General features: G+C 41.0%; 1 protein-coding gene across 1 annotated transcript in view; it reads left to right on the top strand.

The window, feature by feature from the left end:
* The window catches only part of SLC49A4 (solute carrier family 49 member 4), a 126,852-nt gene that overhangs the window by 45,617 nt on the left and 64,729 nt on the right, over nt 1-16,506 (top strand). The window contains exon 2 of the mRNA XM_065413480.1: nt 13,846-13,939. Within this exon, the coding sequence (XP_065269552.1) occupies nt 13,846-13,939 (94 nt within the window). The remainder of the gene's footprint in view (nt 1-13,845; nt 13,940-16,506) is intronic.

Here is a 16,506-nt window from a genome sequence, read left to right on the forward strand (position 1 = left end):
AGATGTGAAATGTAAAAAATAAATAAATAGGGAAGCATGTTATTAGCAATGAGACTATTGTCTAAAATAAGCTACTTGTCTGACATTCTTTTACTGATTTTCTTTGGTGTGGCAGTTTCAATGTGCTGTATTATTCTTTAACCAAGGGGGATTTTTAGGTGTACATGCATATTAAGAGGAAACAAAAGGTCAAAGAAATCATCAGCACAATGTGAAACACTTAAAGGCAATGCATTATAATTTGTAGCTTAGGAACTCAAGGTTTAGACTTCAAATTTGGAAGGGTTGAGGAGTTATCAACTACTTCATCTGCTTTATTAGGTAAAATGGATGATTTTCAGTTAAATTTCCTGGCATATGAGATTAAGATTAAATTTAAGGAAAGACACTAAAACTTGGATTCATTACAGATTTCTTAGCTGCAGGTTAAAGAGAGACTCTTCTGACAGAAGTGAGAGTGACTACAGACCTCACTGTTTTAAGAGTAAAGCGTAGAACAAGGGCTGTTCAAAATTTTTGTGTCCATTATTTTTTCAGTGGAAAATTGGGTTTTTTGATTAATTTTTTTTGCAAAAGTCTGCTATGAATAATTTTTCAACTTTTCATCCCAAAAATGAACATCTGAAAATGGAAATATTTTGATTTGTAAATGTTGCCTCATGGAAGTTTTAATTTGGTTGCTAATTCTTCTCTATGGATCAGGCTTCCTGACTGGACTTCATTTTCCATGATGTATCCCTTCCCTCTCCAAGAGGGGAGACTGTGGTGCATCTTGGGAGACATAATCCAACCACAGAACCTAGTGTGTACATGAGAATGGGAGCATGAGGCGTCCTACCTACAGCTCCCATGAGGCACTGCAGCAGCATTTCCAAATCGAAATAAAATGATTTTTTTCAGCTCAACTTTTTTCGGTATTTGAATTTCCACCAAAATATTGACGTTTTCCATGGAAAAATCAGACACACTTTTTAGCAGAAGAAAACTCACTATTTGATCAGCTGTACGTGGAGCTCATTTCTTCAGTTTAGCTTCCCACAGCCACAATAGAAACCACAAATGAAGAAAGGTAGAAGAGTGTGTAGTAAAAGAGGGAGAACAAAAACAAACAAGGCTGCTTCAGGGGAAGGAAGGCATTAGACCGCATGTGCCACCACAATATAAATGTTTAATAACAATGTGGACCTATGGGCACCCGCATGGCCCCACAATATGCCAACATTTTTATGGCTGACCTGGAACAACGCTTCCTCACCTCTCGTCCACTCACGCCCCTTCTCTACCTACGCTACATTGATGACATCTTCATCATCTGGACCCATGGGAAGGAGACCCTGGAAGAATTCCACCATGATTTCAACAGCTTCCACCCCACCATCAACCTCAGCCTGGACCAATCTACACGGGAGGCCCACTTCCTAGACACCACCGTACAAATAAGCGATGGCCATGTTAACACCACCCTATACCGAAAACCCACCGACCGCTACGCCTACCTTCATGCCTCCAGCTTCCACCCCGGACACACCACACGATCCATCGTCTACAGCCAAGCACTGAGGTACAATCGCATCTGCTCCAACCCCTCAGACAGAGACCAACGCCTACAAGATCTTCACCAAGCGTTCTCAAAACTACGATACCCACACAAGGAAATAAAGAAACAAATCAACAGAGCCAGACGTGTACCCAGAAGCCTCCTGCTACAAGACAGGCCCAAAAAAGAAACCAACAGAACTCCACTGGCCATCACCTACAGTCCTCAGCTTAAACCTCTCCAACGCATCATCAGTGATCTACAACCCATCCTGGACAATGATCCCTCACTTTCACAGACCTTGGGAGGCAGGCCAGTCCTCGCCCACAGACAACCGGCCAACCTTAAGCATATTCTCACCAGCAACCACGCACCGCACCATAACAACTCTAACTCAGGAACCAACCCATGCAACAAACCTCGATGCCAACTCTGCCCACATATCTACACCAGCAACACCATCACAGGACCTAACCAGATCAGCTACAACATCACCGGCTCATTCACCTGCACGTCCACCAATGTTATATATGCCATCATGTGCCAGCAATGCCCCTCTGCTATGTACATTGGCCAAACTGGACAGTCACTACGCAAGAGGATAAATGGACACAAGTCAGATATCAGGAATGGCAATATACAAAAACCTGTAGGAGAACACTTCAACCTCCCTGGACACACAATAGCAGATGTAAAGGTAGCCATCTTACAGCAAAAAAACTTCAGGACCAGACTCCAAAGAGAAACTGCTGAGCTCCAGTTCATTTGCAAATTTGACACCATCAGATCAGGATTAAACAAAGACTGTGAATGGCTATCCAACTACAGAAGCAGTTTCTCCTCCCTTGGTGTTCACACCTCAACTGCTAGCAGAGCACCTCACCCTCCCTGACTGAACTAACCTCGTTATCTCCATACTGATTTATACCTGCCTCTGGAGATTTCCATTACTTGCATCTGAAGAAGTGAGGTTCTTACCCACGAAAGCTTATGCTCCCAATACTTCTGTTAGTCTTAAAGGTGCCACAGGACCCTCTGTTGCTTTTTAATGTGGACCTTTTATATTGTAACGGTGTTCTTTTTTAATAATGCGCACCTCCCCACTCTCGCACTGTGTGCAGGATGTATATATAGCGCTGTGTGGTCCAGCCGTCCACAGTTCCTTCTCTAATGCCTTTGATTTGGGACAGAATCCACAGCAGAGCCCGCTTCTCCAATTCCCTTACTAGGCAGTGCTTTAGCTATTAGTGTAGTGTATTTAGTATCCTCTTCTCATCCTTTCTTTCTTCTATCTTTTAAAAAAAAATTTTTGTTTTAACTTTACTTTCACGGTTATCTCATAGCTTAGGTTTCCATTTCCCTGATTCCCGCTCTTCCCGACCAGGAAGCTTTTTCCCTCACCCTTATGCCCAGATTCCCCAGGTTTAAGAGGTGCGTTTCTTGTGGGGCTGTCTTCCCGGTAACAGACGGCCACCCGCGGTGCATTTGCTGTCTGGGAGAGGGACATGTCCCACAAAAGTGTTCCCACTGCCTTGGCCTGAAACCCAGAGCCAGAAAGACCAGGACATTAGATTAAAACTTCGCCTCATGGAGAAATCGCTGCGACTGGCATTGGACCCGGGCCCAGTTTCTTCCGCGGAGAGACCTTCACACTCTGCCAGGTCGTCTGCTGATCCTCACTCCCCACTTCCCCTGAAAAGAAAGTTTTCTCTTTCTCACTCGGATGAAAAGAAACGGGCTCCCTCCTCACACTTTGAGGCACAGCCCACAAGAACACCGTTTCCAGCGAGATCTGTTGCTTCAACATCATCTGACAGCGGACACAGCTCCTGGACCTGTTCAAATACCCCTGATACCGATGTGAAGACACGGTCTAAAGATCCTAACTGGGCAGACTTACAGCCCTCGGCACAGTTTCCCAACTCTGGGCAGTGAAATAGGCCAACTTCAGGAGCTACAGCACTGACAAAACTGCCGGCACTGGTGCCTTTCCGACACTGATGAAACAGTTGGCGCCGGCCAAATCGCTGGCACCATCTTCAGACACTTCAGGAGAATACACCCTTCATCACCGAGTCATACACTAGCACAGATGATGCTCTTCTCCCCCACCCCCAAGACTTTAGATATCCTAAAGATCTGCTGAAATCTGACACTCCTGAGTCTTCACTCCTTCAACGTGACCTCCCCCCACTTCCACCCTCCTCTCTGGACTCACAATACTCCTCCCTTTCTCCACCTAGGATGGCGCCTCCCTTCCCCAGTGATGAGGAGGAAGAGGAGGTCTCCATTGCTTCCTCATCTGCCAGGCAAATCACACAAACTCATCCTCACTATCCACAATCCACATTTGGTCCACAATCTTGACATAGACTACCATGGATGCAGCCACATTTTCCACTCCCTCAACATTGGCCATATTGGGACCCTTAGGCCATGTACAGGGCACAGTTTGGGAACTCTCCCAGGAAGCAAAGCTGGAGACCTATACCTCTTCCTTCTCCATTAGTCTCTCACCCTCCAGCGGTTGAATCCCCGCCTGTACCAACTGAAGAGGAGGAACAGGAGGAGGACACTCCACCAGCACTAAGTTTTTCATCCTCCTCCTCTGACAAGGCTATCATGCCTCCACCTCCTACATCTGCTGACAATTTTCAGACATTTTCAGGACTTATTCTGCAGGATTGCAGACTCCCTGCAGATTCCTTTGGAGGAAGTCAAGAACCAGCAGCATAAACGGATTGATATCCTCCACACATCCTCTTCCTCCAAGATTACACTACCGATCAATGAGGCTCTTCTCAATCCTTAGAAGCTGCTCTGGCAGACCGGCATTCATCTCTCCAACCTGCAAAAAATATTATGTTCCGGCAAAGGATGCAGAATTTCTATTCTCACACCCCACCCCAAATTCTTTGGTGGTTAATGCAGTACAAGAGAGAGGCCGTCTATACCAATCCTATGCTAGTTATCCAGACAGACATAGACTGTCTGTCTATGGAATTGATTGGAAACGCCTAGACTTATTTGGATGCAAAGCGTGTTCATCAGCCATGCTACAATTTAGAATCTCCAACTACAAAGCTCTCATTACTAAGTGTAATTACCTGAACTGCTCTAAATTGGAGGAACTCTGTCATGACCTGCCGGAAGCCAAGAAAGAGCAATTCCAGTTCTTAGTATCGGAAGGACATCTCCTAGCCCATACAGCCCTGCAAGCCTCTCTGCAGACACCACTGCCTGATCCATTGCAACTGCTGTGGCCATGAGGCATGCATCATGGCTCAAGCTCTTGGGTTTTCCTAAGAAGGTACCAACGTGGCAGAGGGCTTACCTTTTGAGGGCCAGAAACTATTCTTGAACCACATGGATGATTCTCTGCACTCCCTTAAAGACTCCCGAGCTACACTCCAATCTCTTGGCATTTACACGCCAGTGCCAAAGAGACACCCAGGGAAATATCTCCTCCCACGATCCTGACCACAGTAGTACCCCTCGATGGCACTGTGACACCCAGAACTGAAGACAAAGATCTCCTACCAAGTGTAGACAGACCGCTCCTTAAGGGGCTACCTCTCATGCACCCCCACCAAAGTAACAATTTAGAAGGTGTGGTCGAGACCTTGAGAAGCCTCCCCCTATTCCAGTCATTCCCACCATTTTCAATGTTCCACCAGTTTGGTGACTGACTAACTCCATTTTCCCCATCTTGGAGACTAATCACCTCGGACAAGTGGATTCTCAGGATAATCAAGGAAGGATACTCCATCCCCTTCCTATCTACTCCGCCCCCGCCACCTCCCCTCCCCGTCTCTCTTCAGGAACCCCTCTCACGATTCCATTCTACAGGGAGAAATAAATCATCATCTGCAACTGGGAACCATAGAACTGGTCCCTTCCCAGCAAATGGGACAGGGTTTCTACTCCACTGTTTCCTGATCCAGAAGAAATCTGGCAGCTGGTGATCCATCCTGGACCCTTGCAATCTAAACAAGTTTGTCAAACTGCAATGCTTCAAGATGGTTACCCTCTCCGCTATTATCCCAGCACTGGAACATTGGATTAGTTCTCAGCTCTCAACCTCCAAGATGCATACTTCCATATTACAATACACCCTGCCCACAGACGATATCTCCAATTCATCATGGGCAACAATCACTTCCAATACAAGGTACTGCCTTTTGGACTGTCCACGGCACCTCAGGTGTTTGCCAAGGTCCTTGTGGTAGTTGATGCCTACCTAAGGAAAAAAGGAGTCGTCATATTCCCATACTTGGATGACTGTCTCCTCAAGGCCCCATCTGAGACCGACACTCTCCGAGCCGTCCACATAACAATAGACCTGTTCCTAAAGTTAGGCCTCCTTTTGAACCTAGAAAAGTCCACTTTAGTGTTGGTACAACAACTGGAATTCATCGGCGCACAGTTGGATGCCATACAAGCCAGAGCCTTCCTACCACATCACAGATTCTTGGCTATAGTAGATCTGGTATCTAACAGGAGTTGGGGAGCACATCTCCACAATCTCACAGTGTAGGGCAGATGGTCGTTGACCGAATCCACCCTACACATCAATCTCCTAAAACTATGAGCGGTCCGCAACACCTGCCGACATTTCCTCCCTCTACTGGTTATCCAGCACCGATATCCTCAGATAAACTGGTTGGTGCTTTCCACACACTGGAAATGAAAATCCAGTTTCACGGTAATATGCAGTGATTAAATGCTCAATCAGGCATATAAGTTTGACAGCTAATGAAAGTCCTCGAAGCAAACAAATATTTTTGATTGTTGGTGCTTTTAACCTTCTTTTGGCAGACTTCCATTGACTACTGCACAGAGAGTCGATCCTTCAAAGTTACAGGAATGTGCCTATGTTCTTTCCATTTAGGGGCAGAGTTTTTACTTTTGGAAGCGATGCTAGCCAAACAGGGATGCAGGAAACACAGAAGAGTAACTTTCTGTAATTTACTGCCAGCTTTTTTTGTTTTTGTTTTTTGTCTTGTTAAATTTATGAAGAAGAGCATCAGGCACAGAATACACTTATTTATATATATAGAGAGAGATTTTTTTGACTATATCCTGCTGCACTTTCCCAATTAACTTTATCTTAGAATATTGATAAAATAAAGAGTTTAAGAATTACTTTTTAAAAATGATTAAGCTTCTCTCATTTTGGGGCTTATGCTGCTACATAGTGTGGGAAGGAGGCTTGTATCATCTATTCAGAACAACTTAGATTGTAAGCTCTTTTGGGCAGGGAGGGTCTTTTCTGTTTGTACAGCTCCTAGCACAATGGGTCCTTGTCCATGACTAAGGCTCTTAGGAGCTACAGTAATGTAAATAATAGATTATTCTTCCTTAATTAAAATTATATTTTGTCAAAAAATGGTGCTGTGATGGTTATGTGAAAGCAAAATCTTTACGAAAACCACTAGTTCATATTAAAAGGAAATACATACATTCATATTTCTCTATTAATATGTGTTTATGCTCCTAAAACACTGCTTCTGAAACCACCCAATTTAAGAAACACTAAGTGACAAAAAAGTAAGCATCTGAACCGCCCATTGTGTGTTTCTTTGTTCATCTTTTGGCCTCTATTCACATTTAGATCTGTAATGTGACTTTTTGTTTGTTTGTTTTGTAAATAACTAGAGATGCAGCCACATTTACTGGGTATATGAGACATTATCACGATTTAACTCACAGTAGTGCATAGGAACCACAATCAAAAATAGGGGGTCCACAGTACTCAGCATTGTACAGACTGGTAACAAAAAGACAAGTTCTGCCTCAGGGAGCTCACAATCCTCATGGCAGACAGAATGCAACAGGTGGAAAAAAACAGACAAATGGAACTGGGAATGGGTTGGGAGGATGAGGTAAACAATGAAATGCACAGAGTTTAGAAGAGAAGCCAAAGTCTGAGCTCGCCGCTTGCCTAGCTAATGATGGACTGAAGTAATTTTTTGAATTTTGTTTTTTAGGCAACAGGAGAGGTAGATTTAAAGGAGGTATTTAAGAGCATACGGTGGTGGCTTTATGAATTTTAATACGTTCTCTTCATGTCCACAAAATAGCTTTTCAGACATCACAACTATGTTTGTGCATCTCCCCCCCCCCCCTTTTACTATGCTACCAAACTGTACTTGTACTGATGCATTCTGAGAAAATCTGGGTACTTATCCAATAGTGCCCTAGCCTTCATACACTCAATCCACCAGCTATGTGGCATCAGCAGCACATGGGGCAATGTCCTCAAGGGTGTTCTATGGCAATGAAAACTGGGCAGAAGGCTGCCTAGTTTAACTGCTTATAAAACATGGAATTCCTATTTGTGTTGCAAAACAAAGTGTGCTAGCCCATTACATGAAGACAGCCATGTTCCAGCTCCTGCCTCTTGTCAGAGGCAAGACACTGTTTGCTGCCACGGTTATTAACAGTATTTTAATCAGGTAGTGTGAGGAGAGAGAGTATTTAGAACCAGCCATGCTAGTAATTAATTACTAACTCAATTAAAAGTTGTAATTGGCAGGGCCTTACCTTATATGCTTCTTGGGGTGTGGACCTCTGTCTTTATCTGTCTTGTATAGTTCTGAGCACACTGTCAGTGATTGTAGTATGAGATAATCTATACAGTTTAAGAATGCTTTAGATGCTACTTGTGCTCACATCAAAAAATGGTCATGTGTCTCTGTAACCTTATCTACACTAGGAAAATTAACTGTTGCTGGCAATAGCTATCAGAAATGGGTGCCATTCAGTGGTGCGCGGTGAAATTGTCAAGGCATACAGCAACTTTTTAGATGACAGATGAAACTATTTATTTTCTAAAAACCTACCCCTAGCAATTAATAAACCAGATACATATGTTTTGGCAAATACTAGTAGTCAAATATAATGAAAGCTGAGAATATACAAATATGTGATTGCCTGACCTTTCTACTGAAACTGAAAATCTACTCTTCTATCTTTTTTTAAGAAACTCCAAGGTGTAGAAATCTGGTAAACTGCGCAGATACATAAGCAATTCCCTTTTGATGATCACTTAAGCCAATTTGGACAGGCATTTGCTGTGCTGAGTGTTGCATGTGTATGTCTTAATGCACTTTGAAGTTGAAAAAGACTGTTCCATCGTGGCAGTAGAGTAGGGAATAGTCAGAATTAAGGTATCTGACTTGTTGACCTCAGACAAGCAAAATATGTAAATCCAGCATATGAATAGTTCTATACAAGTCCAAATTGATCTTTCCCTTGGAGCTGTTCTGAGTTGTACACCGCAAACAGTTCTGAGTGCAGCTGACTAATATAAAAAATACTGAGGTAACGTACTTGCAGAGATATGAGACTATCAGCTGGAAAATGTGTATGGAACGCCTTGAATCTTTTTGGAGAAATTCAAGTTTCTCTACGCTTTCAAATCATACTGACATCTGTTTGCTGACATTGTCAGTAACCTCAAAGAAGAGACGCTTACATGTTGCTTGGCCTTCTCTTGCTCTCTTTTCCCGAGATTCGTGTGCATCTTGCTCTGACACCTTTCCAAAACTCATCAAAAGTTTGTCGCTTTTGGTGAATTTATTCTGTCTCACGAATCTGCTGAATACAAAACCCAGTATTGTCCATCTTGGTTTGAAGAACATCAAATAACTCTCCTGTCACTTCAAATATGTCACTCCAGAGGCAAAGGAGAAACATAAACTGAAAATCATCAAGCATGGTCAGAAAAGTCTTGGCTGAGGTGAAAGACGAGCATTCCAATCTCCTGGATTTTGCAGTATACTTCTCTGTTCTGCTTAACAGTTTGTACAAGCCTTGAGTGAAAATTTCATCTTGTGGTACAAATAGAAGGCAGGCTTTGTTTAAATACGTTTCAAAGAAGTTCAGCTTGATTTGGAGATCAAGAGAAAAATGCAGATATTCCTTCTAAATTTTTTTAAAGAATCAGTCATTCTCTGATACTGTATCCTGGAAAACTGAGAGCAGGATTTAAAAAATGAGCATAGCAATGAACAAGAAGTGCACAGGGGAATTTTTCACAAATATGTTTCTGAAGCCCACTTACATGACCTGCCATTACTGCTGCACCATCGCATGTCTGAGCTACCAACTTGTCACTGAATTTAAACTTCTGGCACATCATTTCAGCATAGCGATAAAGGCCAGCTGCAGTTCAATTGTTGCTAACTTCAGTAAAACCAACCAAGAATTCTGTAGTATCACCATTCTTGCTCATATAATGCAGTATAGTTGAAAGCTGAGACTTATTGGCGATTTCTGAGGTTTCGTCCAGTAAAATAATAACAAATGGCATTCCTCAATTTCTTTGACAATGACATTAAATCGAACATTGCTTTCTGCTTTGATGAGGTCATTTTGAATTCTGTTTGATGTTCCTGAAAAAACAGTAGAGGTTTCCAGATGTTGCTTGAGTAAATAATTGAACTCACTGACTAATTCTAGGATTTTTACATAACTGCCCTGTCTCAGAGAATCATCTGATTTGTTATGCCCATGAAATGCCAGCTCTTGTTCTCCAAGATGACATACAACACAAATTAGTTGCTGTCAGAATCAGGCTATTTAGCAAATTTTTGTGTGAGTTGTCTCACAGCAATTCTCTATTGCTCATCTAACTGAAGATCAGTGCAAGCTTGTCCCAATGTTTGTAACTGTATGCAGGGTGCTAGGTGTTTCTGGCTAGTTTCATGATGTCTACATTTTGTAGATTGTGTAGGCCATTATATCCTGCCTTATTCCACACTTTCTTTTCCTTGATAAAAAGGTAGACAGGGTCAGCATTATACCTTATTTCTGCACACCTACAGATCCATTCACATTTATACATTGCTTCACTGAAATACTGTTTCAGATCTTTTCCTGCTTTTCTGTAAGAACTCACTAATTGCAATTTTGGTTTTGACCGTCCATTTACTATTATTTGTTTTAATTATATAGTCATTTGCCCTAAATTAACTAATTTTGTACTAAACTGATTAAGAGTTTATGCCACTAGTTTTGGTCTATCACAGATGATTCATTTGTACACTTGCACGCCTTGTATATTCAATTCTACACTTGCAGTGGGAGTTCTCTCTGGCTTGGTCTCAGCTGTAGGATAGCACAGGTGAGGAAAACATAGTAACAGTGATCGCTGCCATCCCCTTCCTGGGCATACTTGATATTCTCTTTATTTTCCAAACTTGTGTTTTGCCATTAATGAGACTTTATTCCAGCAACCTGTGTGAAACTTTAATTTATGCCTTAAGCTTTTACAGAGAAATAATGTTTTGCAAAGTACTGGCTAGTCAGAGTGTATATGGTAGAGAACAGAAGAACATATTAAAGAGAAGCATATAAAAAGGCATTTTTCAAGGATGCACTTTAAAGCAGGAAAAGAATCAGGTGTGGCTAATGAAGTGGAAACAGTAGGGGGGACATCTTGGTTTTTAAGCACCATAAATATTTAAGTAGATCTTGTTTTAGAAAACAGTAAAGTTTCAAATTAATTATGTATATAACTATCTAGGGGCTTTGTTTAACATGGCAATTTTAGTGTGCATAATTTGTTTATAGTGTGCTATATGAATTTCTATGTTCTCCTGTATATAAATTTAGCAGAACTTGGCTAGTGGCTACCACTGACTGACTGCTGCTTATCTTGGTCCCACTCTCCAGTGCATACCTAGTGTATTCAGTTACACACTTGCATGCCTGACGTTCCACAAAATGGCATCCTCCGTGCAATGTGCCCTTGCATGTGTGGTACAAGCTAAGTCACACTGAGCAGAGGACATGGTTTTAAAATGGCATCCTCCATGCTCGTTCGGGCAAGGGGGCTGGACAGAATGGGACCAAAGGCAGCTAGTTTTTCTGGGGCACACAATGCATACGTTGCATGCATGGACGGCACACCCCTGGTGCAACTGAACCAGGGCTGGACTTTGTTTATTCGTGTCTACAAATGCAATTATCTATGTTCAGTTGTAGTTCAGAAATGGTGGGTAAGCCCAGGATCTCTGCAAGTTTACAGAAAGGGGGTTTAGAGCAAGAAGCATTTATTATGGTTTCTTATTTGCCTATTAGTATTGCAGCTGTTTTAAGTTTCATGTAATTGAATAATTTAGAAAAAAAATACTCCACTAGTCTAGGGGTAGGCAACCTATAGCACGTGTGCCGAAGGCGGCACGCGAGCTGATTTTCAGTGGCACTCACACTGCCTGGGTCCTGGCCATCGATCCGGGGGGCTCTGCATTTTAATTTAATTTTAAATGAAGCTTCTTAAACATTTTAAAACCCTTATTTACTTTACATACAACAATAGTTTAGTTATATATTATAGACTTATAGAAAGAGAAAAAAAATAACCCCAACTATACATACAATATGATGGGGGCTAATTTAGCTACAAGAAGTCAGGAAAAAGACCTTGGAGTCATCGTGGATAGTTCTCTGAAGATGTCCACGCAGTGTGCAGAGGCGGTCAAAAAAGCAAACAGGATGTTAGGAATCATTAAAAAGGGGATAGAGAATAAGATTGAGAATATTATTGCCCTTATATATCAATGGTACGCCCACATCTCGAATACTCCGTACAGATGTGGTCTCCTCATCTCAAAAAAGATATACTGGCACTAGAAAAGGTTCAGAAAAGGGCAACTAAAATGATTAGGGGTTTGGAACGGGTCCCATATGAGGAGAGATTAAAGAGGCTAGGACTCTTCAGCTTGGAAAAGAGGAGACTAAGGGGGGATATGATAGAGGTATATAAAATCATGAGTGATGTGGAGAAAGTGGATAAGGAAAAGTTATTTACTTATTCCCATAATACAAGAACTAGGGGTCACCAAATGAAATTAATAGGCAACAGGTTTAAAACAAATAAGAGGAAGTTCTTCTTCACGCAGCGCACAGTCAACTTGTGGAACTCCTTACATGGTTGTGAAGGCTAGGACTATAACAGCGTTTAAAAGAGAACTGGATAAATTCATGGTGGTTAAGTCCATTAATGGCTATTAGCCAGGATGGGTAAGGAATGGTGTCCCTAGCCTGTGTTTGTCAGAGGATGGAGATGGATGGCAGGAGAGAGATCACTTGATCATTGCCTGTTAGGTTCACTCCCTCTGGGGCACCTGGCATTGGCCACTGTCGGTAGACAGGATACTGGGCTAGATGGACCTTTGGTCTGACCCGGTACGGCCGTTCTTATGACCACCTAAAAACGTTAAAATGTATTACTGGCACGTGAAACCTTAAATTAGAGTGAATAAATGAAGACTTGGCACACCACTTCTTAAAGGTTGCCGACCCCTGCACTAGTCTGTGCTCCCTGGGACACAGACATCCTGCTACATGCAATGCTTTCTTTTGCTGTGAATTAACTTCAAGTTGTATGGCCACATAAATATGAAATATACAAGTGCTGTTTCATTGGATGTATGCCATATTTCATAAGGCTATCAAGATTTAACTCTGTCAAGGTATATTTATTTTCCTTCTGTTTACTGATGACAGAAACACATCATCATTAGTAGTTGGCAAATGAAATTACAGCACTAAAGATGAAGTTGTTTTTGATCTAGCAACTTCTCAATCCTGAATCACAGATTTGGAGGGGAAAATATTTAAGGAATCAGTCAATTGTAACTTATTTTTTTAGAAATGTATTATACACACAACCTCTGACAACTTGATCTGAACACATCAAAAACTTCTGTTAATTGCAAGTACTGCAAAGAAGGCAAATTTTTCCAGTGAATAATTTATTTTTCAAGGTGAAATGTAAATCTGCTTTATGAAAGAATGCAGCAAACCTCCACCACCCCCACAAAAAAACAAAACAAAACAAAACAAAAACTCACTACTTCATTTAGTGTTCAGAAAAGAACATGTGTGGGGTCCATTTCTCCCTCTACATATATAGTCCAGAGATTTTTAGATTTCAGATCATGTTATTGCCTGACACGTCAATTGTGCATAATAAGGAACCTTCAGCATGAGTACCAGTGAAACTGTATAGTATTTTTCTCTTCTAAAGGTGCTTATATATGATTGGCCCAGATCCTGCAAAAGATTGAAAAGGTTGGAGCTTGAATATAGAGAGGTCTGTATTTTACAATGTGAAGTCATAGTTGATATATGTAATAACACAAAGCTTCATGGTTATGTAGGTGTTTATGAAAAAGATGGCGTGTCAAGAAGCAATTTCAGGTTGCATGTATGTGTATGTATTCAGCTTCATTCTTAGCATTATTACTGATTTATTTTAAAGAATTGTAATATATTGCAATTTTTGTTTGTCTTAGGTCTCAGGGTAACAGTGTTGTTAACATCCTTCCTCATGGTGTTAGGCGCCGGCCTAAGATGTGTACCACTGTCAGATCTAACAATAAGAAAAAAGTAAGTGGAGAATATTTTTTTTTTTGGCATGTTTTAAATGTCCCTGTTTTCGCTGCTATTACAATACAGAGTAATGTCAACACAGGTTTTCCATATCAGACTCTGATATATAGAAACACCCATTCAATTTAAACTAGCTGTAACACTTCTTTCTTTGTTTCTCAGAATTGATTTTAGCATAATTCTTTTACATGGTATCTGAGGATTGCAAAGCACTTTATGAATTTCAATTAATTAAGCCTCACCACACCCCTGTGAAGATAAGCATTAAGCTTAGTTTTACATATGAGGAAACTGAGGTATAGAGAGGTTAAGAAACTTGCCCAAGATCATACAGCTAATCATCCCACACAAAATAAAAATAGGTTATTTGTTTGCAAATGTTAAATAAGTAGCTTACATTTTATGTATTGGATTTCTGTGATCAAACACTGAGGCAAATGAACTAATATGAAAGTGCCCCCTTGCATACAGTATATTACAATCCTCATTCCTAGGAAATATATATTTTAAAATTACTTGCTTTCTATGTGGTTGAAATGTGTCCTTAGCACATAGGCAATGTCAGAGATGGGAATAGAAAGTAGTATCTTAATAAAGCCACATAAATCCAAACTGTTCAGTTGTGCCTTTCTTTAGAATGTCTTGAATTTGGAAGCCTGTCCCTAGTACAGGCTACAAGTCCTATTTTTATGGTCATGCTAAATGACCATTTGTTGTTCAGCCATCTTTATTTGTCTGTTTTTATACACTCTCTTGCCAATAGGAGGCAGCATAATAACACATCTATACATTTCTTTTTCTTCAGAAGAGTGTAGTAGCATTGACTCTTGAATATTTGTGTGTGTGTACTGTATCTTATTATCTAAAAAAGGAGTTAATTTTAAAGGATTTTTTGGTCTGGAAGTGTCTCCTTGCTTTAGAAACTCAGTGGTGTATTTAACCTCATGTCTCTTTGCTTTCAGTAATAGGAGCAGGATAATTGACTTGCTCTAGGACCACATGTATTTGCTCTTTGTGGATCATTCAGCAGAGAACAATGAAAGAGAAGGAATGTTTTAAATTCTCCTGCTCCTAGCCTTGCTCCTGAATTTCAGCCAGCCACATGCTAGTGCAGAGTACTTGCATTGCTCCAAAATGAAATAGCAATGTAGAAACTTTTTTGCTGAGGAAAGAACAGTGGCTTTTATTTTTGAAATGCTAGTACATTGTAGGGCAGAGATTTACAGACTGCAAATCAGGTAAGTTGTAAAGAGAGAGGTGGATGGTTTAGGGGACAGGTAATGAGATAAGACATCTAGGTCATTGATTCTAATCCAGACCCGGTCAATAGTGAGTAAAGTTACCATCATGTGATGACTAGTTTAATGACCTAGGTGTAATGTGTTGATGATTTCATTCCAATTCTCAGATGACAAGTATGTATATTACAAAAACCACAGGTACACCTGATATTAACCATCTTTGTTGCTAGTCGCAGCAGGTTATTCAAGGATTCAATGGGCTGTGAAGTGAGGTTGAAGCATGTTGTCAAGGCAGCATGGGGAGTTGTTCTTGCTGATTGCCCATGCTGTACCTGTTCTGGGGATATGTAGCAGTACTCAGTCTACAGCTCTGTCAATTCTGTATCTCTCACCAGCACCAACAATTAAATATTACAAAAATGTGTCAAATAGTTTAAATGCATTGGAATGAAATATTTTGTACTCTTTCATCTCTGACCTGCTATAGTAGGGTTACAAAGCATGTAAGCACCAGAGATACTATATTCTCAAACTGCAGGGTTGCCTGTGGAACAAGTTTCTTGAGAAGATCAGATTAATTAAATCAGCCTTTTGAGTAAACTTTTCCACCATGTCCACAATGAAGGGAAGGATGGGGAGAAAAAAACCCACTCCCTTGTAGGTGTTTTTATCACCAAGAGCCTCTTAAATTAGGGAAGGGAGAGGAGCTGAAGACTCGATGAAGACCAATAAGGACCTTACCATCCATATCTAATTTATTAGGGAAGCTCTTAGCTTTTATGGTGAGGTGTGCTACTGAAAACCAATAGCTCGATCGGTAGCCTGAGCAGAATCCTGATGGAGAAGATTACTTATTTCATTTGTTTGTGCTGTGAAAATATATATAATCTCAAATTGAAATTGATAAAATTGCTAGATATTTTGCCTGTTCTATAAAAGTAGAGAGGTTTTTTTTAGGAATTACAGCTATACCTATGGAAATACACCTCTACCCTGATATAACACTGTCCTTGGGAGCCAAAAAATCTTACCGCGTTATAGGTGAAACCGCATTATATCGAACTTGCTTTGATCCGCCGGAGTGTGCAGCCCCACCCCCCCGGAGCACTGCTTTACCGCGTTATATCCGAATTCGTGTTATATCGGGTCGCGTTATATCGGGGTAGAGGTGTAGTTTGATCTTTTAGATTGTGTAATAAAAATATACAGAGGATTAATTATTTCCCAACTGTGTGGAAAAAAGGCTGTTCTTTTTATTGTAGATTTCTTGTGACAACTGTAACTGCACTGTTCACACTGTATATGCAGCTATCTGCTGTTAAC

Source organism: Emys orbicularis, chromosome 11 (genome assembly GCF_028017835.1).
Source record: "Emys orbicularis isolate rEmyOrb1 chromosome 11, rEmyOrb1.hap1, whole genome shotgun sequence".
NCBI lineage: Eukaryota > Metazoa > Chordata > Testudines > Emydidae > Emys > Emys orbicularis.